This window comes from Microtus pennsylvanicus, chromosome X, assembly GCF_037038515.1.
Source record: "Microtus pennsylvanicus isolate mMicPen1 chromosome X, mMicPen1.hap1, whole genome shotgun sequence".
NCBI classification, from domain to species: Eukaryota; Metazoa; Chordata; class Mammalia; order Rodentia; family Cricetidae; genus Microtus; species Microtus pennsylvanicus.
Window position 1 is genome coordinate 115,610,275 of NC_134601.1, and position 12,778 is coordinate 115,623,052.

Here is a 12,778-nt window from a genome sequence, read left to right on the forward strand (position 1 = left end):
GGACCACTTTTCACACAGTCTGTTTCTGCAGCATTTCCTCTCTCTGTGCCTTTCTCCTCTCCTTTTATTCTTCGGCCCATTTTTGCCATGTCGCAATTCATGTATCTCCTACATGCCAAATGTTAGACAACATTAACGTTTTTGTCTTGTTCTGTCTTTCACATTGCCCAGTAATCAGAAAGTATGAGCATTTATAGTTGTCTCCCCGCCCCCACATAGTTTGAGGTATGGTCTCCGGAATAACAGCTTCTACTAGGGAGGCTTATATGTGGTTGTTTATAGGATATTTTAAAGTAGGACCAGAGAGATGGCCCAGCTGGTAAAGGTGCTTGCCACCAAGCCTGACAACCTGAGTTTGATCCCCCCCAGGACCCCCACACACAGTAGAAGGAGAGAACCAACTCTCACGAGCTGTCCTCTGATCTTTACACACGTGCTGTGACGTGTGTGCAAGCTCATGGGTTTTTTTAAAAAAAAATAAAAATAAAAGAATATTTCAAAGCAACAAGGTGCGAGAAAGACCTCCTGGAGGAGGCATTGTTGGGACTTGGCTGGGAAGAATTAGGCCACAGGGTGTTGGCGGTTTCATGAATAAGCGGTAACCCTAATCCTGGGGTAAAGGAGGTTAAATGGCAAGCTTTCAGCAGTAACTTCATTAGATAAACACACACCTGTTCCCAGTCTACTTTATACCACGCCAGAGAAGGAAGGAAAAGGAGAGAGTAAATAGAGCGCTGGAAAAAGCTGACAAAGAGCAAAGAATATTGGGAGACCCTGAGCCACAAACACACCCGCTCCATGCAGGGCATGTCCGGGAGGGAAGGAGGCCCTGAGAGCAGCTTGGTTTTTCACAGCAAAGTTGATGTGTCTGTTCTTACACATACGGTGCAGGGAAACATCAAGGAGGAAACACACATGGGCATGCACACACATGATCCTGCTAGTCAAAGGTCACTATTGTAGCCATACCTCTTTCCAGTCTTTCTGCTTTTCTGCGTCACAGCCTAGCTGAGCTCATACTGTAGCTGCAATCTGATAACCATTTCCTCCTCCCATCTGCCCGCCGTACAGTTGCCTGCACTTTGATGAGTTCCGTGTGTGCATTCTGATGCCTGCCTAATGCTTGCTCTGCCTCGTGGCTGCTCTCCAGCACTGGGCCTTCACAGTAGTTCAGAGCTCGCTGTGGATCAAACAGCCCTGGGCTTGACTCCCAGTCCCCTATACCCCATTTAATTGCTTGGTGACCTTGGGAAATGACTTTCTCTCAATTATTTCAACAGCAGCATGGGCATATTGATATCACTTCCTGCTAGAATTGCTACATGAGTTACCCAAGTCAAAGATTACTAACTCTTCTTGCAAAACCGCCTCCTCCCAAGAGGAAGAGAATATTAATGGCCATTTACTGATGGGAAAGAAGAGCTATGTGAGGTTGCTTGTCATTGTCCTTGGCTAATAATAGACATTTGTACTGCAGATTTCAGAACCTTTCTCTTTCCCTGCTTACCCTGCTATAGCTTTTACTCAGGGTAATTTGTTGGAATTGGCAGGTAATGAAGAAATGGGATGAAAATCTATTGAATCCAGAGTCTGCATGCTATGATGTCCCCACCCCCACCCCTAAGTTCCTTGTGTGTCCAGTATTCTCTGGATTTTCTTTCAAACAAATTCTTTCTATATCCCATTGCTGTGTCAGAGAAAGGTAAGTCAGAGGGGAAGCTGAGCATCTGCTTTTCGTGATCCCTGTGGTAATGTCACACCAGTACACTTTCGGAAACCAGCAGATACTCTGTGCAGTTTTCTTAGAACCACAAATGTGTGGTACCTGAGAGGGTGAGGACTGTCAACACCGATGTGATGCACAACCTTCTCCAGTCCTTCCTCAGTGCTGTCCTACTGGATGCTTCTCCCCTTGCCCTTAACATCACTGCACAAGATGGTGCTGGCTGTGTTCTCCAACCCCTGAAATGTTTGATAAGTCCATCTTTGCCTATCTCCCTCCTACAGTCAATCTTGGGTGGCAAGGAAAAGTCCACAAACACCAGTTCAGGGATGAATGCTGTTGATTGCACGGCTGCTTCCATCACCTACAGAGTAACAGTGGATAACAGAAATAGTGAGCTAATTCAAAAAGCCCCATATCCATTCCAGTTTATCACACGGTAGGGCATAACTGCTATGTGGGGGATCTCATAAAGACCTGTTTAGCCTCAGCATAGAAAGAGGCAGAAAGTGGAGAACTTGCCAGGCTTTAGTGTACTCTTGGTTTGCATTTAGTTGACGGGCCCACACATTCTACCAGGTCTGATCTTGAGTCTTCATGGCGATGCTTACTGACCTACTCAGTTATTCAGCTGATTAAATCTTAATTGCAAATGTGGTTTCAGTGCAGGGACACCATTGTGCTTGCTGGTTTCAGGTCATTTTTGCTGAGCTGAGGTTTTCCAGATGGCTGATGGAATCTGGAAATGCCATTTCATTTGTTGGTCTGAGTTGTGTTTTGCTTACTGAATTTACTTTAGTGTCCATTTAGAGGTGCCAAACAAAAGCTCGTGTCCCCAGAGAGACTTGCTCAAGTTTTTGGAGAGGTTCTCTAAATTGTCCACACTGCACATAAAAAACCACTGTCTGTGGTCCATCTGGGACACTACAGCTTGCCAACAATCTCATGTATAATTTTGATTGATTTTTTTCAGAGACCCAAGAAGCCACCACCTCCGTCCGCTCCTGTCATCAAACAAGGAGCAGGTAATGTACCTTTCAGGTCCCTCATGCAAAATGTTCATCTTTCTTTTGCATAAATTCAAATTTTCTTTGTTACAAGTTCAAGATTCTTGGACTCACAGACTGCTAGCCTGGGGGATGTGATTTGGTCTCAGCAGGCAGGTTTCAAATGAGTTGCTGTTTTTCTTAGATGCGAACAAACAAAAGAATCCTCATCACTAAATGTGTCTCTGCTCCAGTGCAGAAATGGGGGATTCCCAAGAATGGCCAGAAATTACTTTAAAATGAACTACGTCTGTTTTCAACGATCTGTTTTTGAGGAGCAAAGAGCTGGTTATTGTCCTTAATGAGGGTCAGCATAGGGAAGATTGCTTCCCGTGGAATCGCATCATTGTAGACGTACAGTTGCTGGGTTTTTACTGTCTGTCCTATGTGGTTAGCCAAAATTTGCACTTACTTCACTTCCCCCAACAAGAAGGTTTTTCTAGCCATAGATATTTTCCCTCTCAATTCTTTTTTAGTCTTGAAAAAAAATTCCAGTTTATTCATTCTACGTAGCTTAAATATTAATGTTGAATCATATAGGAAGAAGTGATGTCATTAAACATTCAATAACTCACTGCACAGTGGCTTCTCATACATAAAGATGATTCATGCTTCCCACTGGAACTCTTCTTTATAACAGTCACAGTTAATTGTGGGGAGAAATTCCTTTGTGGATGACTCTTTAAGTAGTTTTAAAACAAACTGAAGACAGAAAGGGACAAGGGGAGATATAAATACAATCAAAACACATGGCATGCATGTATGAAAGTGTCACAAGGAAGCCCATTATATTAGGCAATGAATACAAGCTCATATATGTGTGTATGTACATATTAATTTTAGCAAGAAACAACTAAAACAAAATTAAGGCTGTTTTTAATTTTTTAAAAAGCCTACAATTATGATATATCTTATAGCATATAATATATGAATAGATGTAAATTGCTAGATTTTATTTTTTCATACATTTATTAAGAAGTGTTTTGTTTTGTAAAGAAAGGGCCTCTCACCCTAGCCCTGGGTGACCTGAAACTCACATGAAGTTCATTCAGGCTGACTTCCAACTAAAAAGTGATTTTTCTAAAAAAGTATTTGTTGAGGGTACCACCAATTTGGAGGGAAAAATCGACTTAAGGCTAAACTTCTTTCCAATTTATTTTTATCTAATTGAGAATTACAGATATTGACCCCTAGAATTGGGTGTTAATTGTATCTCTCATTCCACCCCATTCCCTCCGACATTGAACAGTTTCATTTTGCCCCCTAGTGGTTCTGACTACATAAATATTTGGTTTGCTAAGTTTAAAACAGACCGGTTACATATTTTGCCCTGAAGATCCTTTTTCCTCGAGGCCTTAGTGATCAAGTGGAGCCCAAGGCATTGAACTGAGCAGTTTGAGGCTTGGGCAGCCTAGAATAGAGAAAATAGGACCAGATTCTTGGAGATAGTAGAATCGTCGTTAGAAATGAGACTGTATGGTAGCATGGTAGAGAAATTCTTTTTGAAATAGTTTTATCAGCATTGGTGGTGAATTTCTGCCAGGTAACATTTCATCTTCTCTTTTCTGCGGAAGTAGCTTGATAATCGCTTTGTAATGCAGAAATATATAGACATTCATATTTCCATCATCATCACCTTTCTTTTACCAAAAGAGCCCAATTATGTAAATGACATAGATCCGAAACAGTGTTTAATGTATAGTAAGACATTACAGGGAGTCACATGGAGTATATGTTCAATGCAATGTTAATTTTTTAACCCCTTGAGGCCTCATAATTCTGATTTCAATACCTAAGACCCATCCATTGGGCCAGCCAGGCAGAGTATCAGGTACTCTTCCAAGTCTGTCACAAGAGCACTTTGGATGGTTTTGTGCTTTAACTAGCTCCCGGTGCTCTTATATGCCTGAAGGCAGCAGCACTGATGAGGACCTCAGGTGAGGGAATAGTGGCAGGCCACAAGAGTAAAGAAGAAATGTAAAGTGGTATATTGGGAAACATATAATACTTGAAGAATTCACACAGAGAGAAAGAATTCAGGCAAAACCACTGTAATACAACTGCATGTTCCTCAAAATTATGTTCTAGATACTATTGCTCTGTGACAAACCACTCCAAATTTAGTGGCATAAAATAGCAAATCTTTATAGAGCCATAGATTCTGTGGGTGAAGAATGTGAACAGAGCATGACCAAAATGGTTAGTTTCTATTCCATCCGGCCTGAGACAGTGGCTGGGAAAACTAAACTAGTAGAGGCTGGAATATCCACCTGAAAGATGGCTGCTTCGCACACACGTGTTGCTTGGGAGACCGGGCTTGGCTGGGGCTGCAGGCCAGAGGGCGTATGCATGGCTTCTCCAGGGTAGTTGACCTCTCTATATACATGGATGTCCGCTATTCCAACCAATAAAGTGTAAGCTAGATGGCCTCATATAACTTAGCCTTGGAAATAGCATGGAATTAGTTCAACTATTGCTCAAAGCATCCACAAGGCTGCCCCCATTCTGGCTAAGGGAATATAGACTTCACCTTATGTTGTAAGGTCTATCAAACAATTCTAGGCCATATTTTTAGTCTATTACAAGATGCAGTCCAGATCCTTGTGAAACCTGTTCTTGTTATGATTTCCTATTTATGTGTTTTAATGAGTAAATTATTTCTACACATTCTGCATGCCTACTCCATTATATCTTTTGACTTTTAATGTTCAAGGAAACAGAGTGTAGACATTTAGAAAAGATTAATGATGTTTTATTAATGAAATACTTACAGTTATGCAAACTTTATTTATTTATTCATTTATTTGGGTTTTTTTTGAGACAGGGTTTCTCTGTGTAACAGTTCTAGCTGTCTTGGAACTCGCTTTGTACCCCAGACTAGTGTCCAACGTATAAGAGAGATGCCTGCCTCTGCCTCCCAAGTGCTAGAATTAAAAGCATGCCCCACAATGCCTGACCTGCAAATTTTTTAAAGACAGTCTTACTATATATCTGTAGTTGGCCTTCAACTTGTAGTGATCACTTGTAGTATCTTGCCTCCAGAGTGCCAGGTTTATAGGTACACACCACCACATGTGGCTATGCAAGCCAGTTTCATGACATAAGGTGGAAATGAGTTCTGCTATGTTTCTGAGCAACTAATATCTGTATATCACAAGCAACCATGTCAGGGATGAAAATCTATTGCCTATGCTGTACTTGATAAATATTTAAATGTAATTATGTCAACTACATAGAGAAAACATTTTCTGATTGCAATTAGCTTTTCCCTTCTAGGTACCACAGAGAGAAAACATGAAATTAAAAAGATACCCCCTGAAAGACCAGAGACACTTCCAAACAGAACAGAAGAGAAAGGTATGAGATCAATTCTTCATTGGCATGTGTAGAACAATAAGCAATGAAGCTGTCTGTCACAGCGCTAGTTCTGATAACCCGCCCACACAATTTGCTTTCTCTTTGGAATATGGTGATTACTGGTTTGTTTGGATTGCTTCCAAACGTATAATTTTGAGGGAAATATAACTGAGCAATGTGGCACTTTATAGGACAGAATTGCTCTTCAAATCAAAACCAACCAGCTCAGGGCTCTTCCATGATGTGTCTACCATTGCCACCTTCCCTGTGCCCCAAACTCGGTTATTTTTAAGTTCATCAAGGGCCCTGCATGTATCTGATGTTCTTCATCTAGTCCTTCCACCTTTTTCAATGTCTTTGGGGGCATTGATAAGTTGCACCATTGATATGTTGTCTTGGCTTGCTGAAATTCCCATCCAGACAGATAAAAGCCCTCATCTTTGGTCACTGCTGGGCCCTTGACTCTGGCTAATAGCATTACAGACACATGTTCCTGGTCAAGAATATTGGAGGGGAACCGGGCGGTGGTGGCGCACGCCTTTAATCCCAGCACTCGGGAGGCAGAGGCAGGCGGATCTCTGTGAGTTCGAGGCCAGCCTGGTCTACAAGAGCTAGTTCCAGGACAGGAACCAAAAAGCTACGGAGAAACCCTGTCTCGAAAAAATAAAAAAAAAAATATTGGAGGGGAGTCGGGAAAAATAACTCAGTTTCAGAGTCTCCAGAGAAAGTTCAGAAATTCCATTGGCAGAGAAGTCTCTTAAAACCTTATACAGTCAGGTTTATAAATGTGTTTGATTCCCATCATCCGGGGTATCTTTTCCAAAGAAATCTGCATGCCATGGAAGGGTTCCTAGTCCTAGGTTCCCAACTTTTGATTAATCACACATTTTTATGGGAAAGTGCTATATTATTATGAACAGGAAGCCAAGCAAGTTCCATTTTAAAAAGCAGTTATTTTGAAGTCACAAGAGAAATGCTGTATTAATGAATATAATTATCTGGAGGTGCTCCTCGGTGGCCTCATGAAATTTTATTGTGGAATTTAATATTTCACATCAGCTTGCTGAAAGTTTTGCCAACATTGTAAGCTATTAAGGCTCTATGCCTCTTTCTTTCTTGCTAATCAGGTAAAATCTGAGTCATTAGAACCTCATTGTGAAGGCCAACTCTGTGTTAGAAATCAATGGAAAAAATTGCTATTCAGTGTATGCCCTATCAACAGCTCTTGGCTAAAAGCATGTGTTGTGAACTAACTAAACACTACCCCCTGTCCTCATGGGAGACTCTACTCCCTGCATCCTAGCTATGCTCTGGGATGAGGATACTTCCTCCCTTGTCCCATGCCGACTAACTTATAGATGGATGTGTGAGCAGCCAGCCCTCACTCTTCCTCTTACAGAGTCTTTATCCTATGCCACAGAGTCAGGGAGGCAGAAGTCCTAGCCAGAAGCAATAGGACCTTTAGGGAACCAGTGTCTGAGTCTTAGCATCCCTGTGATGCCACCAAGATCCATACCATCCCGCAAGTCACGGCATTCCTGTCCTGATTCTGTTCCTGTTGCAAGCCAGGGAGTTAGCCCTCCTTACCATTTAGCTTAGCCCCTCCTTTTCTGGCCCTAGTGTGCCAGAAAGTTCTTATCATTTCTGGTTGGGTGTGTTTTCCTTTAGAAAAACAGAGAAGGCAAGCCAGTGGTGCCTGCATAGTACCTAAGGAGGTACCTAAAGTTATTGCCACTTATTCTGAGCTCCCAAACAACATGTTTCATGTCTGTGCTTGCCAGTGAGACACTGGTGTTCTTAGGGATTGCATACAAATAAATACAGGAATTTTACCTGTCCTTCCATAGGCCTTACACACAGAAGTTCAGTCTTCATCAGTAAGGTTATAGGTTCTTGCTTTTTGCATTATACACAAGGATACACAAGGCAAGGCTAGTTGGGGGATGGGAAAATTGAAGCTGTCATTGTACACCACTCAGTTGGACTACTTACTGGATCTGGATTTGAACTCACTCTGATAGTTCCTTGACTCCAAAAGTGGAGTCTAAAATCTGAGAAGACCCCCTCCCAAGTTCAAAATCTGCACAAAGGTCCCTGAGCAAGCTAGTCTCTGAATAGTTTCCTCCCTTATTGGCTGATGATCTTAGCGTTTAATCAGGCTCATTTTTTCTGTGCACCCAGCAAAAGATCGTGTGGGTCATATGGTAAACCCATCCGCTAGCATCACTTGGATGCCAGCCCTGCACAGGCTCTTAGGGAAATGTTTGAGCCAGGCTTTAAAGGGTGAGTAGGAGCTGGCTTAGGGTCAGTGGCTGAAGGACTAGCACCAGCAAGAGTGCAGGAAGAGGGGGACAGGGAATTCTGGTTTTTTCTACGTTGACTATGAGTAAATGGTACTCTTTGCTATCAGAAATGGTATCGCTGTGCTTTCTTGTTGAAGCAGGGAATAAGCAGTCTGCATCCCAATGTTGCCACTGACATGAAGTCTATTTGTTTTCTTCATTCTTGCTTCATCAAACTATGACTTAAAGAAAGACCAGAGAGAGAGCCAAAACTGGATTTACAGAAGCCTTCTGTTCCTGCCATCCCACCGAAAAAGCCTCGGCCACCTAAGACCAATTCTCTGAACAGACCTGGTGCATTGCCCCCAAGAAGACCCGAGCGACCAGTGGGCCCACTGACGCACACCAGGTACTGCCATACTGCCATGCTCTCACCAAGGCGGGTAGGCATGGGATGAACGCAGGGAGCAGGGAAGAAACGGGAATCAAGCTTTGTTTAAAGATTCCAGCCACTTCTTTCCGGCGAGGACATGCTTGCAAGGTGTTGGGGAACACAGTGAGGGCTTTGGGCTCAGTAGGTGGGAGCTGGGGGCATATCATGTAGACGCTGCTCATAGCAGGGCATTTTCCTGGCATTTGTTAGGACAGGCCAACTGCCTTGCAGGCTGGAGATGCAGGTGGTACACTCTCCTTCATCCCCTAGGTAACTGGCCTTTGTACACCTCACTGAAGTTATGTCTCCTAACCCTCTACCTATTCTGTGGTCCCTCAGGCTGTGCCCTGGGCTCTCTCTACTCGTCATTACACAACTTGATGTTGGAACACATGACAGATTTCCTGGGGTATGTGTCTCTGAGCTCTAAGACCCTCAGAGACATGCCTACGATCACTGGCAAGTTTGTCACGTGGCTGGCTAGCAGAGACATGTGTGTTAGTAATATGAAATCAGAGTCGGTACCGTGCATCCCAGAACCGCATAGACAAGAGACTCTTGAATTCTCTCCACTGGTTCTTACCTAGAACTTTCTACTATTGCATCCATGCATAATACACGCTGGTGTAGTACATCAGAGCGAGTTGGTGGCCTTCAGATCCTCATCTGTCTCTGCCAACACACTGAAGTCTGTTCTTGTTAGCTGTTTGCATGGTAAGCACAGTGTGCCGCTCTCTGAGTTGCTGTGTTGAAAGCAGGCAGGCAGTCCCTCAGGCTTGAATCTTAGCCCACCTCATAGGCTGCTTTGTGAGTTGCTGTCTTTCTAACCTACTTTTCACTATCTGTAAATTGAGGGTGATACTGAAATTCGCCTAGATATAATATTCAGCTATATAGCACATGCTGAGAAATTAACAGTATTTTCCTTGTCAACTATTAAGCCGTTTAAACTGCAGTAAGACAATAGTGTTTACTTACATTTTAAAAAATTGTGGTAGAGCCCACATAACATGCAGTTTAACATCTTAACCATTTTAAGCGCATGGTTTGAATTAAGTATATTCGCATCATTGTGCAATCGTTTCCAGAACGTCCCCCCTCTTGCATAACTGTACCTCTATACCCATTAAAGAGCGACTCTCCACTGCCATCTCCCTGTAGCTCCAAAAGCCATTATTCTACTCCCCGTCTCTATGATTTTGACCCCTAGGTACTTATATAAGCAGAATCCAAGCGCATGGCTGTTTTCACTTTGCATGACATCCTTCCTCAGTGCTCATCTGTGTTGTCAAGTGACCCATTTACTTACAATAACAAGAGCACCAAATGCCCCCCCCAGGAACATTGACCAAATACACAGACACTTCATGGCCTAGATGTCTGAGAGCTATCAGAAAGCAGGCAGCAGTGTTGGGTGCTGACATGTCTGTGTATAGGAGGCTGTCTGCCCAGCCGAGCATGGGCTGTGGGTATTTCCACAGCATATGAGTTAACATTCTGTAGGTGTTGTGCCAGGGTTCAATCGAACCACTGCCTCTGTGAAATGGCCCTTGTGAGAATGAATTGGATCATAACCTCCAATGTGCTGGTCAGGTCCCTATGTGTCATAACCCTCTCTTCTGATAGGTAGTAAAGAGCTCTTTGCATGCGATGAGGCCACTTGGAAGCCCCAGTAACTCAAGCAACAGCCACATCAGTGGTGTGCTCATCCCAGAAGCTAACACACCAGGAGGAAAAGGTTATATAAACAGAGGTGCTTCTGAAGAGAATCTGACCTATACAAACAGAGAGAAGATAGAGAGCAGGAAACATCATTCATCACTTTATAGCTGGCAAAAGGGCAGCCAGGGCCTCATGCTGCCAAATCCCGATGGTCTTCAGGGATTACACACATCTCAATAAACTTAATAGCATGTTCTATTGCTAACATAAACATGTTCCCGCTGCTTTTTATAATGATCTAATCAAAACAGAAGTGGTGTTCTCACTACTCCCTCCTTGTCTTTGATAGCTACCCTTGACCCTGTGACTGTGGGACAGGTGCAGCTTTGTCATCCCAGCTTAGCTTACAGGCCCAAGAGGTCACGTTCACTTCCTGCCTCTGCCTAGCTCTTCTCAGCCTCCAGTTCTCAAATCCACTTGTGAGTTAGAAGGGCAGGATACCAAGGAGGATGCACATGAGGACTATCTGTGTATATTCAGTAGTGGGAAACAAATTCTTACCATTGCTGTGCCATCAGAATAACCTGTGAAAACACAGAGATTCTCTCAGCCCTACTCACCCTGTGGCTGCTCGGCCCCCAAGGCTTTGCACTACTGTGCAAAGGGATGGGGAGATGGAGGAAAAGCCCCAGGTTCTGGCATAGCCCATTGGAAGGAGGCTATTTATTGGCTTCCCTGACTCAGTGGCTCTCGGACTTGAGCAAACTCCAGAATCACATAAACAATGCGATTGGTGGGCCCCATCCCATGGTTGTGACTCGGTAGACCTGTAATAGACTTGGGAATCTGCATTTTGTTTGGGGGGCTTGTTTTAATTTTTTTTGAGACAGAGTGTCTTGTAGCTCAGGCTGCCCTTAAACATGCTGTGGATTCAAAGATGATGTTGAACTTCTAAACCTCTTAACCTGCATCTTCCTAGTGCTGGGATCACAGGCATGTGCCACCATACTTGGCTTGTGTGGTACTGGGAATTGAACCCAGAGCTTTGCGAATGCTAGGCAATTATATTACCAACTAAACCATATCCCTAATCCTGGACTTTGCATTTCTCATAGTTCCCAGGTACTGCTACTGCTGCTGATGGTGAAGTCTACACCCCAGAACCACTGGTGTAGGTTCTCCCAAGTTGATATTGGTTCTTTCCCATCGTCCTCTGACCACCTCCCATGCACCTGCTGATACAGCCTGATCCCTGTGCTGCCAATCAACATGTCCTCCTCTGGAATCATTCCAGTATCTCTCACTATTGCTCTCTTCTCCAAATGCCTGACACCTCATGTTCGGCATGGTGCTGGGGCCGATACTGTGCCACTTGGGATGCACCCACCCCCGGACTCCTTTACAGGATTTAGAGCAGATCAAGAGTGTGTGTTTTGTCATTGCCACATGCCTTACGGTGTTGAGCATATGGTAGTGGCTCATTTAACGAACACTTGTTGAATGCCATAGTTCCTTAAGTGGGGGTGCCAGTGCTTAGATTTTATTCCATTTGCCTCTTCTGTGTTCCTTCCCAGCCTCTATACAAGCTCTTCAGCATGTGTTCCTTACATTCAGAGTAGCTTAGTATGTCATGGATTTTAAGAGGAAAAAAAAAAAACTAGAGATCAAAGAAAATCTCACTGCCCCTCGGTACCTAATGTACATAATACTGCTTGCTGAGCAGTTCCATTAGGAAAGTGTGTCATATATTAGTTTGAGAAGTTATTTCATTCTGCCAGATCATTTGTGGTAGGAGTGTGCCAACTGTATGCAAGCAGTCTGTGCCAGCGTCCCTCTGCAGAAAGGGCACTGTGTGCTGCGTGAAACAAACCCCCGCCAAGATTTACCTGACCAGATGGCCGGCAGGCTAACAGACAGATGATTAAGCCAAAGGACACACAGTTCTCACTGGCAGGTCTTGCTGGAGAAGGAGGTATTCCAGCTTCAGCTGCTGTGTCCGGGCTGGAACTCGCCAGCAGCCAACAAGCTGCTGCCATGTGGCCCTTGCAGGAAAGCTTTCCTTCTCTTTGAACAGGAAGAACTAGCTCCAAGGAAAGGGATCTCTGTGGAAGAAGAGCATAGTCTGTGTTTACATGCGCACACTCAACAAAAAGCGCACCAAGGGCCCACTGTGAGCCAGGCACTGTTCTGGATCTTAGGGAGGGTGGGGCTCATGTGTTCCTGTTCAGTTCTCAGGCGTTCTATTCAGGGACATCAAAAGGACACCAGAAGGGCA

General features: G+C 43.8%; 1 protein-coding gene across 11 annotated transcripts in view; it reads left to right on the forward strand.

Annotated features, from left to right (window-relative positions):
• Sh3kbp1 (SH3 domain containing kinase binding protein 1) overlaps nucleotides 1-12,778 on the forward strand; it is a 339,294-nt gene that overhangs the window by 280,945 nt on the left and 45,571 nt on the right. For 9 of the 11 annotated variants that reach the window (XM_075956717.1, XM_075956716.1, XM_075956711.1 and 6 more), the window contains 3 exons: nucleotides 2,697-2,748; nucleotides 6,046-6,126; nucleotides 8,658-8,817. In XM_075956717.1, the coding sequence (XP_075812832.1) occupies nucleotides 2,697-2,748; nucleotides 6,046-6,126; nucleotides 8,658-8,817 (293 nt within the window). The remainder of the gene's footprint in view (nucleotides 1-2,696; nucleotides 2,749-6,045; nucleotides 6,127-8,657; nucleotides 8,818-12,778) is intronic. The other 2 variants (XM_075956713.1, XM_075956719.1) reach the window with 1 other exon arrangement.